Genomic DNA, 23,323 nt, shown 5'->3' with positions numbered 1-23,323 from the left:
GAACTAAATGCAGGACCTGGGGCCTCTGGAAAAGCCAGGTCACAACTTCAGACAGAGAGCTGTTGCTTGAGTGGGTAGGTGGGTGGGGTGGGGGATGGGCAGTAAACTGAAGGGGAACCCAAATTTGAGGTGACTGTTTGATGGGGAGGTGGGGGGACTCTGGGGGAAATCTTGATCCACCAGCAACTAACAGTAACTCACTAAAACCGTACTGATAGCCAATACAAATACTGGTAACTCTGACACCCCTTGACGCACAGTCATACAAGAATGATGAATGGGCGGCAGGGTGGCACAGTGGTTAGCACTGCTGCCTCACAGCACTAGGGACCCGGGTTCAATTCCAGCCTCGGGTGAGTGAATGCACATTCTCCCACTGTCTGCGTGGGTTTCCTCTCACAGTCCAAAGGTGTGCACATTAGGTGGATTGGACATATTAAATTGTCCCTTAGTGTCCAAAGATGTGTTGCTTAGGTGGAAATGTGTGGGGTTACAGGGATGGGGGACTGGGTTAAGGTGCTTTCCCAGAGAGTTGACTCGATAGGCTGAATGGCCTCCTTCAGCACTGTAGAGATTCTATTCTATGGTAATCAATGACTGGGACACTTTACCTGGGGCCTGTTCGATATCAGTTAACTCAGTGTTTAGAACCAACCCATCAACTCCATCGACCTTAACTTCCCCACCATGTGGTAGAATATCTTGAGGCTGATTGGCGTCTTCCATGCTGCTCTGACACTTACCATGAGGAAGAACTGCAGGCTGAGCCGGTTGCTGCTGTTGATGTGGTGGCTGTGTTGATGGAGGCTGCTGTTGCTGTGGAATGGAGTCGCCGGAAGCCTGGTTCACAGGCCCTTGTTGCACGGCAGCCGGTGGTATTGGCTGCACTGATGTCGGAATGATGGCCGGCTGCTGACTGGCTTGGGGGCCAGATGGAAGCTGATGCTGCTGCTGCTGCTGCTGATGCATTTGTTGAAAGTGCTGTTGCCGTGCTCTCATCTCAGCATACTTCAGCTGCTCCATGTGAAAGGCCTGCCTATCGGACAGTAGCTGTTGTCTCTGGTATTCCAACTGTCATGTTGAAAACAAAATGAAGGAAATAATCAGAGTAAATTCTGGACACACATCCAACTGCTGTTGTAAAGAACCTCTTATAGCTGCTCTGAGAAGAAGCTTGCACCATCGCTACTTACCGCCTCCCTCTCTCTGTCCATAATGGTCTCAAGTTCTTCAAAATGACGGAGTTTGATTTCTAGTTTCTTCATTTGTGTTTCGACAAGCAGTGCCACCAGCGACTTGATTTTCCGTTCTTCCACCGCGGCAAGGTGCTGGAAAAGACGCACAATTCAGTGACATGATCATTCCCCACCCACAGTAAGAGCACCATCGGATTTGCAGCAGTTTAAGAAGGCCAGCCACCACCTACCCAAGGCAACTAAGTTTAAGTTTACTTATTAGTGTCACAAGTAGGCTTACATTAACACTGCAATCAAGTTACTGTGAAAATCCCCTGGTTGCCACACTCCGGCGTCTGTTCGGGTACGCTGAGGGAGAATTTAGCATGGCCAACGCACCTAACCAGCATGTCTTTGGGCACTAAGGGGCAGTTTAGCATGGCCAATCCACCTAATCTGCACATCTTTGGACTGTGGGAGGAAACTGGAGCACCCGGAGGAAACCCACGCAGACACTGGGAGAATGGGCAGACTCCACACAGATAATGACCCAAGCTGGGAAACGAACCCGGGTCTCTGGCACTGTGAGGCAGCAGTGCTATCCACTGTGCCGCCCAAGGGATGGGTAATGAAAGTGGGCCAGTGATATATTTCCAAGTCAGGTTGGCGAGTGGCTTGGAGGGGAAACTGCAGGTGGTGGTGTTCCCAGATATCTGTTGCCCTTGTCCTTCTAGATGGAAGTGGTCATGGGTTTGGAAGTTGCTGCCTAAGAATCTTTGGTGAGTTCCTGCAGTGTATCTTGCAGACAGTATACAGTGCTGCTACTGAGAATCGGTGGTGAAGGGAGTGAATGTGGTGCCAATCAACCGGGCTGCTTTGTCCTGGATGGTGTTGAGCTTCTTGAGTGTTGGAGCTGCACCCATCCAGGCAAGTGGAGAGTATTCCAGCACACTCCTGACTTGTACCTTGTAGATGGTGGATAGGCTTTGGTGAATCAGGAGGTGAGTTACTCGCCGCAATATTCCTAGCCTCTGACCTGCTCTTGTAGCCACTGTGTTTATGTGGTGAGTCCAGTTCAGTTTCTGGTCAATGGTAACCCCAAGGATGTTGACAGTAGGGGATTCAGTGATGGTAATGCCATTGACTGTCAAGGGGCAGTGATTAGATTGTTGGACCAGCTCTGGAATTCCCTCGCTAAACCTCTCTACCTCTCGTTCTTCCTTTAAAATGCTTCTCAAAACCTGCCTCTGTGACCAAGCTTCTGATCGTCTGCCCAAATATCTCCTTCAATGGCTCAGTGTGAAATTTAATCTGATAATGCTCCTTTCAAATGCTTAGGATATTTTCTGACATCAAAAGCACTGTGTTATGGCGGTCACGAATAGGAAGGGTGAAATCACAATGTTGGGAGCGTACTATAGACCTCCCAAAAACCCGCAGGAGACAGAGAAGCAGTTGTGGAGTCAGATACTGGAAAGGTGTGCAAAAAGCAGGGTAGTTGTGGTGGGTGACTTTAACTTCCCCCATATTGACTGGGACTCCCAAACAGCCAGGAGCTCGGATGGAGAGCAATTTGTTAGATGTGTCCAGGAGGGCTTTTTGATACAATATTTTGTATGTTGGGGAGGCGATGGCCTCGTGGTATTATCACTAGACTATTAATCCAGAAACTCAGCTAATGTTCTGGGGACCCGGGTTCGAATCCCGCCACAGCAGGTGGTGGAATTCGAATTCAATAAAAAAAATCTGGAATTAAGAATCTACTGATGACCATGAAACCATTGTTGGAAAATCCCATCAGGTTCACTAATGTCCTTTAGGGAAGGAAATCGGCTGTTCTTACCTGGTCTGGCCGACATGTGACTCCAGAGCCACAGAAATGTGACTCTCAACGGCCCTCCAAGGGCAACGAGGGATGAGCAATAAATGCTGTCCCAGCCAGCGAAGCCCATGTCCCATGAATGAATAAAAAGAAATCCAACCAGGAAGGGGGCCATTAGTATTGGGGAATGGGGAAGGGGGCTTACTATTGGGGAATGAGCCAGGTCAGGTGATCGATGTTTCAGTGGGGGAGCATTTTGGGTTCAGCGACCATAATTCCGTAAGATTGAGCAGTCATGGATAAGGACAAGAGTGGCCCTCGGGTGTGGGTGTTTAATTGGGCGAGGGCCAATTGCAGCCAAATTAGACAGGAAGTGGGGAATGTGGATTGGGAGCGGCTATTTGAGGGCAAATCCACATCAGGCACGTGGGAGACTTTTAAAGGCCGGTTGATTGAAGTGCAGGACAGGCACGTTCCCGCAAAAATGAAGGATAGAAATGGCAGGATTCGGGAACCATGGATGACCAGGGAAATTGTAAGCTTCGTCAAAAGGAAAAAGGAAGCTTACAATAGGTCGAGGCATCTAAAAACAGACAAAGCCCTTGGGGAGTAAAGAGAAAGTAGGAAGGAATTTAAACAGGGAATTAGGAGGCTAAAAGGGGCCATGAAATGTCTTTAGCAAACAGGGTCAAGGAGAATCCCAAGGCTTTTGATGTATATATTAGGAGTGATGTGGAGATGCCGGCGTTGGACTGGGGTGAACACAGTAAGAAGTTTAACAACACCAGGTTAAAGTCCAACAGGTTTATTTGGTAGCAAATGCCACCAAAGCGAGTGTTGTTAAACTTCTTACTATATTAAGAGCAAGCTGGTAGCAAGATAAAGAGTCGGCCCACTCAAGGGCAATGAAGGGAGGTTATGCATGGAGCCACAGGAAGTGGGTGAGATCCTTAATGAGTACTTTGTGTCGGTATTCACCAAGGAGAAGGACATGACTGATGTTGAGGTCAGGGATGGGTGTGTAAACGCTCTGGAGAGAGTCAATATATCAAAGGAGGAAGTGTTGAGTATCCTAAATTGCATTAAGTAGACAATTCCCCGGCGCCGGATGAGATCTATCCCAGGTTACTGCGGGAGGCAAGGGGAGAAATAGCTGGGGCCTTAACAGATATCTTCACATCCTCTTTGACCACCAGTGAGGTTCCAGAGGACTGGAGAATAGCCAGTGTTGTTCCTCTGTTCAAGAAAGGAAGCAGGGATAATCCAGGAAATCATAGGCCAGTGAGCCTGACGTCAGTGGTGGGGAAGCTTTTGGAGAAGATACTGAGGGACAGGATATCTGTACATTTGGAAGAAAATGGACTAGTTAGTGACAGGCAGCATGGTTTTGTATGGGGAAGGTCATGTCTCACCAACTTGATTCAGTTTGTTGAAGAGGTGACAAAGATAATAGAACATAGAACATAGTAAGCCACAGCACAAACAGGCCCTTCGGCCCACAAGTTGCGCTGATCATATCCCTACCTCTAGGCCTATCTATAGCCCTCAATCCCATTAACTCCCATGTACTCATCCAGAAGTCTCTTAAAAGACCCCAACGAGTTTGCCTCCACCACCACCGACGTCAGCCGATTCCACTCACCCACCACCCTCTGAGTGAAAAACTTACCCCTGACATCTCCTCTGTATCTACCCCCCAGCACCTTAAACCTGTGTCCTCTCGTAGCAACCATTTCAGCCCTTGGAAATAGCCTCTGAGAGTCTACCCTATCCAGACCTCTCAACATCTTGTAAACCTCTATCAGGTCACCTCTCATCCTTCGTCTCTCCAGGGAGAAGAGACCAAGCTCCCTCAACCTATCCTCATAAGGCATGCCCCCCAATCCAGGCAACATCCTTGTAAATCTCCTCTGCACCCTTTCAATGGCTTCAACATCTTTCCTGTAATGAGGTGACCAGAACTGCGCGCAGTACTCCAAGTGGGGTCTAACCAGGGTCCTATAAAGCTGCAGCATTATCTCCCGACTCCTAAACTCAATCCCTCGATTAATGAAGGCTAGTACGCCGTACGCCTTCTTGACCGCATCCTCCAACTGCGAGGCCGATTTAAGAGTCCTATGGACCCGGACCCCAAGGTCCTTCTGATTCTCTACACTGCTAAGAATGGTACCCTTCATATTATACTGCTGCTTCATCCCATTGGATCTGCCAAAATGGATCACTACACACTTATCCGGGTTGAAGTCCATCTGCCACTTCTCCGCCCAGTCTTGCATTCTATCTATGTCTCGCTGCAACTTCTGACATCCCTCCAACTATCCACAACACCACCTACCTTGGTGTCGTCAGCAAACTTACCAACCCATCCCTCCACTTCCTCATCCAGGTCATTTATGAAAATGACAAACAGCAAGGGTCCCAGAACAGATCCCTGGGGCACTCCACTGGTCACTGACCTCCATGCAGAGAAAGACCCCTCCACAGCCACTCTCTGCCTTCTGCAGGCAAGCCAGTTCTGGATCCACAAGGCAACAGCCCCTTGGATCCCATGCCCTCTCACTTTCTCAAGAAGTCTTGCATGGGGGACCTTATCGAACGCCTGGCTGAAGTCCATATAGACCACATCCACCGCTCTTCCTTCGTCAATGTGTTTGGTCACATTTTCAAAGTGATCAAATAATTGATGAGGGAAGGGCTGTGGATGTAGTTTATATGGACTTTAGTAAGGTGTTTGACAAGGTCCCACATGGCAGACTGGCGCAAAAACTAAAATTACATGGGATTCGGGGTGGGCTGGCTAGATGGATACAGAACTGGCTCTGTCATAGAAGCCATGATGTGGAGATGCCGGTGTTGGACTGGGGCAAACACAGTAAGAAGTCTCACAACACCAGGTTAAAGTCCAACAGGTTTATTTGGTAGCACAAGCCACTAGCTTTCGGAGCGCTGCTCCTTCATCAGGTGAGTGGGATTTCAGTTCACAAACTCAATTTACAAAATAATGGTTGGAGTGCGAGTCTTTACACGTTATCAAGTTTTAACGGTACAGACAGTGTGAGTGGAGAGAGGGTTAAGCACAGGTTAAGCCAGGACAGTTAGTGAGATTTTGCAAGCCCAGGCAAGTCGTGGGGGTTACAGATAGTGTGACATGAACCCAATATCCCGGTTGAGGCCGTCCTCATGTGTGCGGAACTTGGCTATCAGTTTCTGCTCAGCGACTCTGCGCTGTCGTGTATCGTGAAGGCCGCCTTGGAGAACACTTACCCGAATATCAGAGGCCGAATGCCCGTGACCGCTGAAGTGCTCCCCAACAGGAAGAGAACAGTCTTGCCTGGTGATTGTCGAGCGGTGTTCATTCATCCGTTGTCGTAGCGTCTGCATGGTTTCCCTAATGTACCATGCCTCGGGACATCCTTTCCTGCAGCGTATCAGGTAGACAACGTTGGCCGAGTTGCAAGTGTATGTACCGTGTACCTGGTGGATGGTGTTCTCACGTGAGATGATGGCATCCGTGTCGATGATCCGGCACGTCTTGCAGAGGTTGCTGTGGCAGGGTTGTGTGGTGTCGTGGTCACTGTTCTCCTGAAGGCTGCGGACAATGGTCTGTTTGAGGTTGTGCGGTTGTTTGAAGGCAAGAAGTGGGGGTGTGGGGATGGCCTTGGCGAGGTGTTCGTCTTCATCAATGACATGTTGAAGGCTCCGGAGAATTTGGTCCCCATGGCTGTTCAGTGTGTCTGGATGAAGAACTACGTCAAGGGCATCCTGAAACCCATTGTACAAAGAACCCCCAGCTTTTGTCGCGACACTACGGACTTCCTACAGAAACTCAGCGCACATGGAGCAGTTGAACCAGGTACACTCCTCGTCACAATGGATGTCTCGGCACTCTACACCAGCATCCCCCATGACGATGGCATTGCTGCAACGGCCTCAGTGCTCAGCGCCAACAACTGCCAGTTTCCAGATGCAATTTTACATCTCATCCGTTTCATCCTGGACCACAATATCTTCACCTTCAACAACCAGTTCTTCATCCAGACACACGGTACAGCCATGGGGACCAAATTCGCACCTCAATATGCCAACCTCTTCATGCACAGGTTCGAACAAGACCTCTTCACCGCACAGGACCTTCAACCGATGCTATACACTAGATACATCGATGACATTTTCTTCCTTTGGACTCATGGTGAACAATCACTGAAACAACTCTATGATGACATCAACAAGTTCCATCCCACCATCAGACTCACCATGGACTACTCTCCGGAATCGGTTGCATTCTTGGACACACGCATCTCCATCAAGGACGGTCACCTCAGCACCTCACTGTACCGCAAGCCCACGGATAACCTCACGATGCTCCACTTCTCCAGCTTCCACCCTAAACACGTTAAAGAAGCCATTCCCTACGGACAAGCCCTCCATATACACAGGATCTGCTCGGATGAGGAGAATCGCAACAGACACCTCCAGACGCTCAAAGATGCCCTCATAAGAACAGGACATGGCGCTCGACTCATCGATCGACAGTTCCAACGTGCCACAGCGAAAACCCGCACCGACCTCCTCAGAAGACAAACACAGGACACGGCGGACAGAGTATCCTTCGTCGTCCAGTACTTCCCCAGAGCGGAGAAGCTACGGCATCTCCTCCGGAGCCTTCAACATGTCATTGATGAAGACGAACATCTCGCCAAGGCCATCCCCACACCCCCACTTCTTGCCTTCAAACAACCGCACAACCTCAAACAGACCATTGTCCGCAGCAAACTACCCAGCCTTCAGGAGAACAGTGACCACGACACCACACAACCCTGCCACAGCAACCTCTGCAAGACGTGCCGGATCATCGACATGGATGCCATCATCTCACGTGAGAACACCATTCACCAGGTACACGGTACATACTCTTGCAACTCGGCCAACGTTGTCTACCTGATACGCTGCAGGAAAGGATGTCCCGAGGCATGGTACATTGGGGAAACCATGCAGACGCTGCGACAATGGATGAATTAACACCGCTCGACAATCACCAGGCAAGACTGTTCTCTTCCTGTGGGGGAGCACTTCAGCAGTCACGGGCATTCAGCCTCTGATCTTCGGGTAAGCGTTCTCCAAGGCGGACTTCACAACACACGACAGCGCAGAGTCACTGAGCAGAGACTGATAGCCAAGTTCAGCACACGAGAACGGCCTCAACCGGGATCTTGGGTTCATGGTGGCACGGTAGCACAGTGGTTAGCACTGCTGCTTCACAGCTCCAGGGTCCCGGGTTCAATTCCCGGCTCGGGTCACTGTCTGTGTGGAGTTTGCACATTCTCCTCGTGTCTGCGTGGGTTTCCTCCGGGTGCTCCGGTTTCCTCCCACAGTCCAAAGATGTGCGGGTTAGGTTGATTGGCCAGGTTAAAAATTGCCCCTTAGAGTCCTGGGATGTGTGGGTTGGAGGGATTAGCGGGTAAATATGTGGGGATAGGGCCTGGGTGGGATTGTGGTCGGTGCAGACTCGATGGGCCGAATGGCCTCCTTCTGCACTGTAGGGTTTCTATGATTCTATGATGTCACACTAGCTGTAACCCCCACAACTTACCTGGGCTTGCAAAATCTCGCTAACTGTCCTGGCTGGAGACAATACACATCTCTTTAACCTGTGCTTAACCCTCTCTCCACTCACATTGTCTGTACCTTTAAGACTTGATAACCTGTAAAGACTTACATTCCAACCATTATTTTGTAATTTGAGTTTGTGTCTTTATATGCCCTGTTTGTGAACAGAACTCCCACTCACCTGATGAAGGAACAGCCTGTTCCGAAAGCTAGTGGCTTGTGCTACCAAATAAACCTGTTGGACTTTAACCTGTGTTGTGAGACTTCTTGCTCTGTCATAGAAGACAGAGTGTAGCCGGGGAAGGGTGTTTTTCAGAATGGAGATCTGTAGCTCGTGGTGTTCCACAGGGATCAGTGCTGGGACCTCTGTTGTTTGTGGTATATATATATAAATGATCTGGAGGAAAATGTAGGTGGTCTGATTAGTAAGTTTGTGGATGACACGAAGATTGCTGGAGTTGTTGATAGTGCCGGGGATTGTCAGAGAATACAACAGGATATAGACAGATTGGAGAACTGGGCACAGAAATGGCAGATGGAGTTTAATCCGGACAAATGCGAGGTGATATATTTTGGAGGATCAAATTTAGGTTTGAATTATGCTGTAAATGGCATTAAATGGCCTTAGGAACATTAACATACAGAGGGATCTGGGTGTGCAGGTCCACAGTTCCCGAAAAGTGGAAATACAGGTGGCCAAGATGATTAAGAAGGCATATGGCATGCTTAACTTCATCAGCCGGGGCATCGAGTACAAGAGTTGGGAAATCATGTTGCAGCTATATGAAACCTTGGTTAGACCGTACTCGGAGTACTGTGTGCAGTTCTGGTCACCACATTACCAGAAGGGTGTGGAAGCTTTGGAGAGAGTGCAAAGAAGGTTCACCAGGATGTTGCCTGGTCTCGAGGGTGTTGGCTATGAGGAGAGGGTGAATAAACTAGGATTGTTTTCACTGGAAAGACGGAGGCTGAGGGGGGACCTGATAGAGGTCTACAAGATTATGAGAGGCATAGACAGGGTGGATAGTCAGAGGCTTTTTCCCAGGGTGGAAGTGTCAATTACAAGGGGGGCAGGTTCAAGGTGAGAGGGGGAAAGTTTAAGGGAGATGTGCGGGGGAAGTTTTTCATGCAGAGAGTGGTGGGTGCCTGGAACGCGCTGCCAGAGGAGGTGGCGGAAGCAGGTACATTAGCAACATTTAAGAAACAGCTGGATGGGTACATAAATAGGAAGGGAAGAGAGGGATACGGACCGAGGAAAGACAGAAGGTTTTTTTTCAGTTTAGTTGAAAAATCATGATCAGTACAGGCTTGGAGGGCCGAAGGGCCTGTTCCTGTGCTGCACTGTTCTTTGCTCTTCGTGTTGGAGAACAGCGCCAGTGGAGAACACTGTTCTGGTCCAAACCAGACTTTTGATTTGAGTGGAGTCAAAACAGGGCAGGTGGTTTGCTTATTTGGTGGATTGATGGGGGAATTCGGTGTGAAATAGAGAATAATTTGCCACTTCAGTTTGAAATTTCCAGCAGTGGTGACAGAGCAGGCAAAGTTCAGTGTCATGAGCCATACGTGACTATTTCTGAACGGTCCCAAGCCTGCGACTAAGCCTGCAGTTAGTTTCTCTACTTAAAGAGGCCATTTAGAAGTGGATCAATGTACCTGATTTTCAGCCTTGTAATAAATACTACAACAGGAAAACCTGGGGGCTTTTAAGAGTTGTTCAAGAAACAAGACAGACATCCTTTTAGCTGGGCACAATGTTTGAACAGCACAATTCCAGGGCTCGAAAAGGAAGCATGCGTCTCCAATAACATGCCAAGAGTTTGTTCTGCAGCAGTCTGCAGGCAACATAATCAAACCAACTTAGGCAATATTTTTCAAAGCCAGCCTTTTAAACCACTCACAGAAATCTGAGAAAGTAAATAGCATGTACAGATCAGGCAAAAGAAAGCACCTGCCCACCCATGAGCTAATAGCATTAAAATCATCAACATTGGCCACAGTCCATTTATAGTCACAACACATTCAACCATCCGCAGCTGGGATATGAGACTGGTTTCTCAGTGGATCAGAAAGCCAGCGGATTGGAAAAAGAAGCCAGGATTTCAAAAAGTACCACACAGCAGTTTGGGAATTGAAATCTTGAATTTATTTTACATTAAATAAATTTGGAATAAAAAGCTACGATCAGTAATGGCGACCACGAGGCAACTGGAATGACTTGGAAATAAACTTCCTTCACTGTCGCTGGGTGAAAATCCTGGAACTCCCTTCCCACAGCACTGTGGGTGTACAGACACCACATGGAGTACAGTGGATCAAGGAGGCAACTCATCAGCACCAAAGGGTGGCACAGTGCCAGGACTGCTGCCCCTCAGTGCCAGGGACATGGGTTCAATTCCAGCATTGGGTGACAGTGTGGAGGTTACACAGGCGCCCTGTGTCTGCGTGGGTTTCCTCCGGGTGCTCTGCTTTCCTCCCACAGTCAAAAGAAATGCAGGCGAGGTGAAGTGACCATGCTAAATTGTCCCTTAGTGTCCAAAGATGTACAGGTTAAGAGATTGGCCATGGTAAATTGCCCCTTGGTGTCCAAAGATGTGGAGGTTGGGGGATTAGAAGGGTAAATACTTGGGGTTAGGGGCAGAGGGTAAGGAGTTGGGCCAGGGTAACAGGCTCTGTCCGAAACTCGGTGCGGAAACTTGATCGTCCGAAAGGCCTCCTCGTAGGGTTTCTATGATTGTCAGAGGGCATTTAGGAATGGCAAATAAATGCTGGCCGAGCCAATGACTCCCACAATCAAGGAGTGAAGTAACAAAAAAAAAACGCTGCAAAAATGCTGCCCTTTCAATCACAACCTTCTGTATGAACACACTGTAACCTCTCAATCACACTGATCACTGTCCCATTGAACACACACTGTAACCTCTCAATCACACTGATCACTGTCCCATTGAACACACTGTAACCTCTCAATCACTCTGATCACTGTCCCATTGAACACACTGTAACCTCTCAATCACACTGATCACTGTCCCACTGAACACACTGTAACCTCTCAATCACACTGATCACTGTCCCATTGAACACACACTGTAACCTCCCAATCACACTGATCACTGTCCCACTGAACACACACTGTAACCTCTCAATCACACTGATCACTGTCCCACTTAACACACACTGTAACCTCTCAATCACACTGATCACTGTCCTATTGAACACACTGTAACCTCTCAATCACACTGATCACTGTCCCATTGAACACACTGTAACCTCTCAATCACACTGATCACTGTCCCATTGAACACACACTGTAACCTCCCAATCACACTGATCACTGTCCCACTGAACACACACTGTAACCTCTCAATCACACTGATCACTGTCCTATTGAACACACACTGTAACCTCTCAATCACACTGATCACTGTCCCATTGAACACACTGTAACCTCACAATCACACTGATCACTGTCCCATTGAACACACACTGTAACCTCTCAATCACACTGATCACTGTCCCACTGAACACACACTGTAACCTCTCAATCACACTGATCACTGTCCTATTGAACACACACTGTAACCTCTCAATCACACTGATCACTGTCCCACTGAACACACACTGTAACCTCTCAATCACACTGATCACTGTCCCATTGAACACACACTGTAACCTCTCAATCACACTGATCACTGTCCCACTGAACACACACTGTAACCTCTCAAACACACTGATCACTGTCCCATTGAACACACTGTAACCTCACAATCACACTGATCACTGTCCCATTGAACACACACTGTAACCTCTCAATCACACTGATCACTGTCCCACTGAACACACACTGTAACCTCTCAAATCACACTGATCACTGTCCCATTGAACACACACTGTAACCTCCCAATCACACTGATCACTGTCCCATTGAACACACACTGTAACCTCTCAAATCACACTGATCACTGTCCCATTGAACACACTGTAACCTCTCAATCACACTGATCACTGTCCCATTGAACACACTGTAACCTCTCAATCACACTGATCACTGTCCCATTGAACACACACTGTAACCTCCCAATCACACTGATCACTGTCCCACTGAACACACACTGTAACCTCTCAATCACACTGATCACTGTCCTATTGAACACACACTGTAACCTCTCAATCACACTGATCACTGTCCCATTGAACACACTGTAACCTCTCAATCACACTGATCACTGTCCCATTGAACACACACTGTAACCTCTCAAATCACACTGATCACTGTCCCACTGAACACACACTGTAACCTCTCAAATCACACTGATCACTGTCCCACTGAACACACACTGTAACCTCTCAATCACACTGATCACTGTCCCATTGAACACACACTGTAACCTCTCAATCACACTGATCACTGTCCCATTGAACACACACTGTAACCTCTCAATCACACTGATCACTGTCCCATTGAACACACTGTAACCTCTCAATCACACTGATCACTGTCCCACTGAACACACACTGTAACCTCTCAATCACACTGATCACTGTCCCATTGAACACACTGTAACCTCTCAATCACACTGATCACTGTCCCACTGAACACACTGTAACCTCTCAAATCACACTGATCACTGTCCCACTGAACATACACTGTAACCTCTCAATCACACTGATCACTGTCCCATTGAACACACACTGTAACCTCTCAAATCACACGGATCACTGTCCCACTGAACATACACTGTAACCTCTCAATCACACTGATCACGGTCCCATTGAACACACACTGTAACCTCTCAAATCACACGGATCACTGTCCCACTGAACATACACTGTAACCTCGCAATCACACTGATCACTGTCCCATTGAACACACACTGTAACCTCTCATTCACACTGATCACTGTCCCACTGAACACACACTGTAACCTCTCAATCACACTGATCACTGTCCCATTGAACACACTGTAACCTCCCAATCACACTGATCACTGTCCCATTGAACACACACTGTAACGTCTCAATCACACTGATCACTGTCCCATTGAACACACACTGTAACCTCTCAATCACACTGATCACTGTCCCACTGAACACACACTGTAACCTCTCAATCACACTGATCACTGTCCCATTGAACACACTGTAACCTCTCAATCACACTGATCACTGTCCCATTGAACACACTGTAACCTCTCAATCACACTGATCACTGTCCCACTGAACACACACTGTAACCTCTCAATCACACTGATCACTGTCCCATTGAACACACTGTAACCTCTCAATCACACTGATCACTGTCCCATTGAACACACGGTAACCTCTCAATCACACTGATCACTGTCCCACTGAACACACACTGTAACCTCCCAATCACACTGATCACTGTCCCATTGAACACACACTGTAACGTCTCAATCACACTGATCACTGTCCCATTGAACACACACTGTAACCTCTCAATCACACTGATCACTGTCCCATTGAACACACACTGTAACGTCTCAATCACACTGATCACTGTCCCATTGAACACACACTGTAACCTCTCAATCACACTGATCACTGTCCCATTGAACACACTGTAACCTCCCAATCACACTGATCACTGTCCCATTGAACACACACTGTAACGTCTCAATCACACTGATCACTGTCCCATTGAACACACACTGTAACCTCTCAATCACACTGATCACTGTCCCACTGAACACACACTGTAACCTCTCAATCACACTGATCACTGTCCCACTGAACACACACTGTAACCTCTCAATCACACTGATCACTGTCCCATTGAACACACACTGTAACCTCTCAATCACACTGATCACTGTCCCACTGAACACACACTGTAACCTCTCAATCACACTGATCACTGTCCCATTGAACACACTGTAACCTCTCAATCACACTGATCACTGTCCCATTGAACACACTGTAACCTCTCAATCACACTGATCACTGTCCCACTGAACACACTGTAACCTCTCAATCACACTGATCACTGTCCCATTGAACACACTGTAACCTCTCAATCACACTGATCACTGTCCCATTGAACACACTGTAACCTCTCAATCACACTGATCACTGTCCCATTGAACACACTGTAACCTCCCAATCACACTGATCACTGTCCCATTGAACACACTGTAACCTCTCAATCACACTGATCACTGTCCCATTGAACACACACTGTAACCTCTCAATCACACTGATCACTGTCCCATTGAACACACTGTAACCTCTCAATCACACTGATCACTGTCCCATTGAACACACTGTAACCTCTCAATCACACTGATCACTGTCCCACTGAACACACTGTAACCTCTCAATCACACTGATCACTGTCCCATTGAACACACTGTAACCTCTCAATCACACTGATCACTGTCCCACTGAACACACACTGTAACCTCTCAATCACACTGATCACTGTCCCATTGAACACACTGTAACCTCTCAATCACACTGATCACTGTCCCATTGAACACACACTGTAACCTCTCAATCACACTGATCACTGTCCCACTGAACACACTGTAACCTCTCAATCACACTGATCACTGTCCCATTGAACACAGACTGTAACCTCTCAATCACACTGATCACTGTCCCATTGAACACACACTGTAACCTCCCAATCACACTGATCACTGTCCCACTGAACACACACTGTAACCTCTCAATCACACTGATCACTGTCCCATTGAACACACACTGTAACCTCTCAATCACACTGATCACTGTCCCACTGAACACACACTGTAACCTCTCAATCACACTGATCACTGTCCCATTGAACACACTGTAACCTCTCAATCACACTGATCACTGTCCCATTGAACACACACTGTAACCTCTCAATCACACTGATCACTGTCCCATTGAACACACTGTAACCTCTCAATCACACTGATCACTGTCCCATTGAACACACACTGTAACCTCTCAAATCACACTGATCACTGTCCCATTGAACACACTGTAACCTCTCAATCACACTGATCACTGTCCCACTGAACACAGTGTAACCTCTCAATCACTCTGATCACTGTCCCATTGAACACACTGTAACCTCTCAATCACACTGATCACTGTCCCATTGAACACACTGTAACCTCTCAATCACACTGATCACTGTCCCATTGAACACACACTGTAACCTCTCAATCACACTGATCACTGTCCCATTGAACACACACTGTAACCTCTCAAATCACACTGATCACTGTCCCATTGAACACACACTGTAACCTCTCAATCACACTGATCACTGTCCCACTGAACACACTGTAACCTCTCAAATCACACTGATCACTGTCCCACTGAACACACTGTAACCTCTCAATCACACTGATCACTGTCCCATTGAACACACACTGTAACCTCTCAATCACACTGATCACTGTCCCATTGAACACACACTGTAACCTCTCAATCACACTGATCACTGTCCCATTGAACACACACTGTAACCTCTCAATCACACTGATCACTGTCCCATTGAACACACACTGTAACCTCTCAATCACACTGATCACTGTCCCACTGAACACAGTGTAACCTCTCAATCACTCTGATCACTGTCCCATTGAACACACTGTAACCTCTCAATCACACTGATCACTGTCCCATTGAACACACACTGTAACCTCTCAATCACACTGATCACTGTCCCATTGAACACACACTGTAACCTCTCAAATCACACTGATCACTGTCCCATTGAACACACACTGTAACCTCTCAATCACACTGATCACTGTCCCACTGAACACACTGTAACCTCTCAATCACACTGATCACTGTCCCATTGAACACACACTGTAACGTCTCAATCACACTGATCACTGTCCCATTGAACACACACTGTAACCTCTCAATCACACTGATCACTGTCCCACTGAACACACTGTAACCTCTCAATCACACTGATCACTGTCCCACTGAACACACACTGTAACCTCTCAAATCACACTGATCACTGTCCCACTGAACACACTGTAACCTCTCAATCACACTGATCTCTGTCCCATTGAACACACACTGTAACCACTCAAATCACACTGATCACTGTCCCATTGAACACACACTGTAACGTCTCAATCACACTGATCACTGTCCCATTGAACACACACTGTAACCTCTCAATCACACTGATCACTGTCCCACTGAACACACTGTAACCTCTCAATCACACTGATCACTGTCCCATTGAACACACACTGTAACCTCTCAATCACACTGATCACTGTCCCATTGAACACACACTGTAACCTCTCAATCACACTGATCACTGTCCCACTGAACACACTGTAACCTCTCAATCACACTGATCACTGTCCCACTGAACACACACTGTAACGTCTCAATCACACTGATCACTGTCCCATTGAACACACTGTAACCTCTCAAATCACACTGATCACTGTCCCATTGAACACACACTGTAACCTCTCAATCACACTGATCACTGTCCCACTGAACACACTGTAACCTCTCAATCACACTGATCACTGTACCATTGAACACACACTGTAACCTCTCAATCACACTGATCACTGTCCCATTGAACACACACTGTAAGCTCTCAATCACACTGATCACTGTCCCACTGAACACACACTGTAACCTCTCAATCACACTGATCACTGTCCCATTGAACACACTGTAACCTCTCAATCACACTGATCACTGTCCCATTGAACACACACTGTAACCTCTCAATCACACTGATCACTGTCCCACTGAACACACTGTAACCTCTAAAGCACACAGATCACCGTCCCATTGAACACACTGTAACCTCTCAATCACACTGATCACTGTCCCATTGAACACACACTGTAACCTCTCAATCACACTGATCACTGTCCCATTGAACACACACTGTAACCTCTCAATCACACTGATCACTGTCCCATTGAACACACACTGTAACCTCTCAATCACACTGATCACTGTCCCACTGAACACACACTGTAACGTCTCAATCACACTGATCACTGTCCCATTGAACACACTGTAACCTCTCAATCACACTGATCACTGTCCCATTGAACACACACTGTAACCTCTCAATCACACTGATCACTGTCCCATTGAACACACTGTAACCTCTCAATCACACTGATCACTGTCCCATTGAACACACTGTAACCTCTCAATCACACTGATCACTGTCCCATTGAACACACTGTAACCTCTCAATCACACTGATCACTGTCCCATTGAACACACTGTAACCTCTCAATCACACTGATCACTGTCCCATTGAACACACTGTAACCTCTCAATCACACTGATCACTGTCCCACTGAACACACACTGTAACGTCTCAATCACACTGATCACTGTCCCACTGAACACACACTGTAACCTCTCAATCACACTGATCACTGTCCCATTGAACACACTGTAACCTCTCAATCACTCTGATCACTGTCCCACTGAACACACTGTAACGTCTCAATCACACTGATCGCTGTCCCACTGAACACACACTGTAACCTCTCAATCACACTGATCACTGTCCCATTGAACACACACTGTAACCTCTCAATCACACTGATCACTGTCCCACTGAACACACACTGTAACGTCTCAATCACACTGATCACTGTCCCATTGAACACACTGTAACCTCGCAATCACACTGATCACTGTCCCATTGAACACACACTGTAACCTCTCAATCACACTGATCACTGTCCCACTGAACACACACTGTAACCTCTCAATCACACTGATCACTGTCCCACTGAACACACACTGTAACCTCTCAATCACACTGATCACTGTCCCATTGAACACACTGTAACCTCTCAATCACACTGATCACTGTCCCATTGAACACACTGTAACCTCTCAATCACACTGATCACTGTCCCATTGAACACACACTGTAACCTCTCAATCACACTGATCACTGTCCCACTGAACACACACTGTAACCTCTCAATCACACTGATCACTGTCCCATTGAACACACAATGTCACCTCTCAATCACACTGATCACTGTCCCATTGAACACACACTGTAACCTCTCAATCACACTGATCACTGTCCCATTGAACACACACTGTAACCTCTCAATCACATTGATCACTGTCCCATTGAACACACACTGTAACCTCTCAATCACACTGATCACTGTCCTATTGAACACACACTGTAACCTCTCAATCACACTGATCACTGTCCCATTGAACACACACTGTAACCTCTCAATCACTCTGATCACTGTCCCATTGAACACACTGTAACATCTCAATCACACTGATCACTGTCCCATTGAACACACACTGTAACCTCTCAAACACACTGATCACTGTCCCATTGAACACACACTGTAACCTCTCAATCACACTGATCACTGTCCCATTGAACACACACTGTAACCTCTCAAATCACACTGATCACTGTCCCATTGAACACACACTGTAACCTCTCAATCACACTGATCACTGTCCCACTGAACACACTGTAACCTCTCAATCACACTGATCACTGTCCCATTGAACACACACTGTAACGTCTCAATCACACTGATCACTGTCCCATTGAACACACACTGTAACCTCTCAATCACACTGATCACTGTCCCACTGAACACACTGTAACCTCTCAATCACACTGATCACTGTCCCACTGAACACACACTGTAACCTCTCAAATCACACTGATCACTGTCCCACTGAACACACTGTAACCTCTCAATCACACTGATCTCTGTCCCATTGAACACACACTGTAACCACTCAAATCACACTGATCACTGTCCCATTGAACACACACTGTAACGTCTCAATCACACTGATCACTGTCCCATTGAACACACACTGTAACCTCTCAATCACACTGATCACTGTCCCACTGAACACACTGTAACCTCTCAATCACACTGATCACTGTCCCATTGAACACACACTGTAACCTCTCAATCACACTGATCACTGTCCCATTGAACACACACTGTAACCTCTCAATCACACTGATCACTGTCCCACTGAACACACTGTAACCTCTCAATCACACTGATCACTGTCCCACTGAACACACACTGTAACGTCTCAATCACACTGATCACTGTCCCATTGAACACACTGTAACCTCTCAAATCACACTGATCACTGTCCCATTGAACACACACTGTAACCTCTCAATCACACTGATCACTGTCCCACTGAACACACTGTAACCTCTCAATCACACTGATCACTGTACCATTGAACACACACTGTAACCTCTCAATCACACTGATCACTGTCCCATTGAACACACACTGTAAGCTCTCAATCACACTGATCACTGTCCCACTGAACACACACTGTAACCTCTCAATCACACTGATCACTGTCCCATTGAACACACTGTAACCTCTCAATCACACTGATCACTGTCCCATTGAACACACACTGTAACCTCTCAATCACACTGATCACTGTCCCACTGAACACACTGTAACCTCTAAAGCACACAGATCACCGTCCCATTGAACACACTGTAACCTCTCAATCACACTGATCACTGTCCCATTGAACACACACTGTAACCTCTCAATCACACTGATCACTGTCCCATTGAACACACACTGTAACCTCTCAATCACACTGATCACTGTCCCATTGAACACACACTGTAACCTCTCAATCACACTGATCACTGTCCCACTGAACACACACTGTAACGTCTCAATCACACTGATCACTGTCCCATTGAACACACTGTAACCTCTCAATCACACTGATCACTGTCCCATTGAACACACACTGTAACCTCTCAATCACACTGATCACTGTCCCATTGAACACACTGTAACCTCTCAATCACACTGATCACTGTCCCATTGAACACACTGTAACCTCTCAATCACACTGATCACTGTCCCATTGAACACACTGTAACCTCTCAATCACACTGATCACTGTCCCATTGAACACACTGTAACCTCTCAATCACACTGATCACTGTCCCATTGAACACACTGTAACCTCTCAATCACACTGATCACTGTCCCACTGAACACACACTGTAACGTCTCAATCACACTGATCACTGTCCCACTGAACACACACTGTAACCTCTCAATCACACTGATCACTGTCCCATTGAACACACTGTAACCTCTCAATCACTCTGATCACTGTCCCACTGAACACACTGTAACGTCTCAATCACACTGATCGCTGTCCCACTGAACACACACTGTAACCTCTCAATCACACTGATCACTGTCCCATTGAACACACACTGTAACCTCTCAATCACACTGATCACTGTCCCACTGAACACACACTGTAACGTCTCAATCACACTGATCACTGTCCCATTGAACACACTGTAACCTCGCAATCACACTGATCACTGTCCCATTGAACACACACTGTAACCTCTCAATCACACTGATCACTGTCCCACTGAACACACACTGTAACCTCTCAATCACACTGATCACTGTCCCACTGAACACACACTGTAACCTCTCAATCACACTGATCACTGTCCCATTGAACACACTGTAACCTCTCAATCACACTGATCACTGTCCCATTGAACACACTGTAACCTCTCAATCACACTGATCACTGTCCCATTGAACACACACTGTAACCTCTCAATCACACTGATCACTGTCCCACTGAACACACACTGTAACCTCTCAATCACACTGATCACTGTCCCATTGAACACACAATGTCACCTCTCAATCACACTGATCACTGTCCCATTGAACACACACTGTAACCTCTCAATCACACTGATCACTGTCCCATTGAACACACACTGTAACCTCTCAATCACATTGATCACTGTCCCATTGAACACACACTGTAACCTCTCAATCACACTGATCACTGTCCTATTGAACACACACTGTAACCTCTCAATCACACTGATCACTGTCCCATTGAACACACACTGTAACCTCTCAATCACTCTGATCACTGTCCCATTGAACACACTGTAACATCTCAATCACACTGATCACTGTCCCATTGAACACACACTGTAACCTCTCAAACACACTGATCACTGTCCCATTGAACACACACTGTAACCTCTCAATCACACTGATCACTGTCCTATTGAACACACACTGTAACCTCTCAATCACACTGATCACTGTCCCATTGAACACACACTGTAACCTCTCAATCACTCTGATCACTGTCCCATTGAACACACTGTAACATCTCAATCACACTGATCACTGTCCCATTGAACACACACTGTAACCTCTCAAACACACTGATCACTGTCCCATTGAACACACACTGTAACCTCTCAATCACACTGATCACTGTCCCATTGAACACACACTGTAACCTCTCAAATCACACTGATCACTGTCCCATTGAACACACACTGTAACCTCTCAATCACACTGATCACTGTCCCACTGAACACACTGTAACCTCTCAATCACACTGATCACTGTCCCATTGAACACACACTGTAACGTCTCAATCACACTGATCACTGTCCCATTGAACACACACTGTAACCTCTCAATCACACTGATCACTGTCCCACTGAACACACTGTAACCTCTCAATCACACTGATCACTGTCCCACTGAACACACACTGTAACCTCTCAAATCACACTGATCACTGTCCCACTGAACACACTGTAACCTCTCAATCACACTGATCTCTGTCCCATTGAACACACACTGTAACCACTCAAATCACACTGATCACTGTCCCATTGAACACACACTGTAACGTCTCAATCACACTGATCACTGTCCCATTGAACACACACTGTAACCTCTCAATCACACTGATCACTGTCCCACTGAACACACTGTAACCTCTCAATCACACTGATCACTGTCCCATTGAACACACACTGTAACCTCTCAATCACACTGATCACTGTCCCATTGAACACACACTGTAACCTCTCAATCACACTGATCACTGTCCCACTGAACACACTGTAACCTCTCAATCACACTGATCACTGTCCCACTGAACACACACTGTAACGTCTCAATCACACTGATCACTGTCCCATTGAACACACTGTAACCTCTCAAATCACACTGATCACTGTCCCATTGAACACACACTGTAACCTCTCAATCACACTGATCACTGTCCCACTGAACACACTGTAACCTCTCAATCACACTGATCACTGTACCATTGAACACACACTGTAACCTCTCAATCACACTGATCACTGTCCCATTGAACACACACTGTAAGCTCTCAATCACACTGATCACTGTCCCACTGAACACACACTGTAACCTCTCAATCACACTGATCACTGTCCCATTGAACACACTGTAACCTCTCAATCACACTGATCACTGTCCCATTGAACACACACTGTAACCTCTCAATCACACTGATCACTGTCCCACTGAACACACTGTAACCTCTAAAGCACACAGATCACCGTCCCATTGAACACACTGTAACCTCTCAATCACACTGATCACTGTCCCATTGAACACACACTGTAACCTCTCAATCACACTGATCACTGTCCCATTGAACACACACTGTAACCTCTCAATCACACTGATCACTGTCCCATTGAACACACACTGTAACCTCTCAATCACACTGATCACTGTCCCACTGAACACACACTGTAACGTCTCAATCACACTGATCACTGTCCCATTGAACACACTGTAACCTCTCAATCACACTGATCACTGTCCCATTGAACACACACTGTAACCTCTCA

The 23,323-nt window shown here is 46.9% G+C and overlaps 1 protein-coding gene across 6 annotated transcripts in view; it reads right to left on the bottom strand.

The window, feature by feature from the left end:
- smarcc2 (SWI/SNF related BAF chromatin remodeling complex subunit C2) overlaps positions 1-23,323 on the bottom strand; it is a 305,878-nt gene that overhangs the window by 9,384 nt on the left and 273,171 nt on the right. For all 6 annotated transcript variants that reach the window (XM_078208999.1, XM_078209004.1, XM_078209000.1 and 3 more), the window contains exons 25-26: positions 1,194-1,328; positions 744-1,071 (exon numbers count right to left, since the gene is read on the bottom strand). In XM_078208999.1, coding sequence (XP_078065125.1) covers positions 744-1,071; positions 1,194-1,328 — 463 coding nt within the window. The remainder of the gene's footprint in view (positions 1-743; positions 1,072-1,193; positions 1,329-23,323) is intronic.

This window comes from Mustelus asterias (genome assembly GCF_964213995.1).
Source record: "Mustelus asterias chromosome X unlocalized genomic scaffold, sMusAst1.hap1.1 SUPER_X_unloc_5, whole genome shotgun sequence".
Classification (NCBI taxonomy): domain Eukaryota; kingdom Metazoa; phylum Chordata; class Chondrichthyes; order Carcharhiniformes; family Triakidae; genus Mustelus; species Mustelus asterias.
Note: the sequence above shows the minus strand (reverse complement) of the source record. Positions and strands in the feature narration are given on the sequence as shown.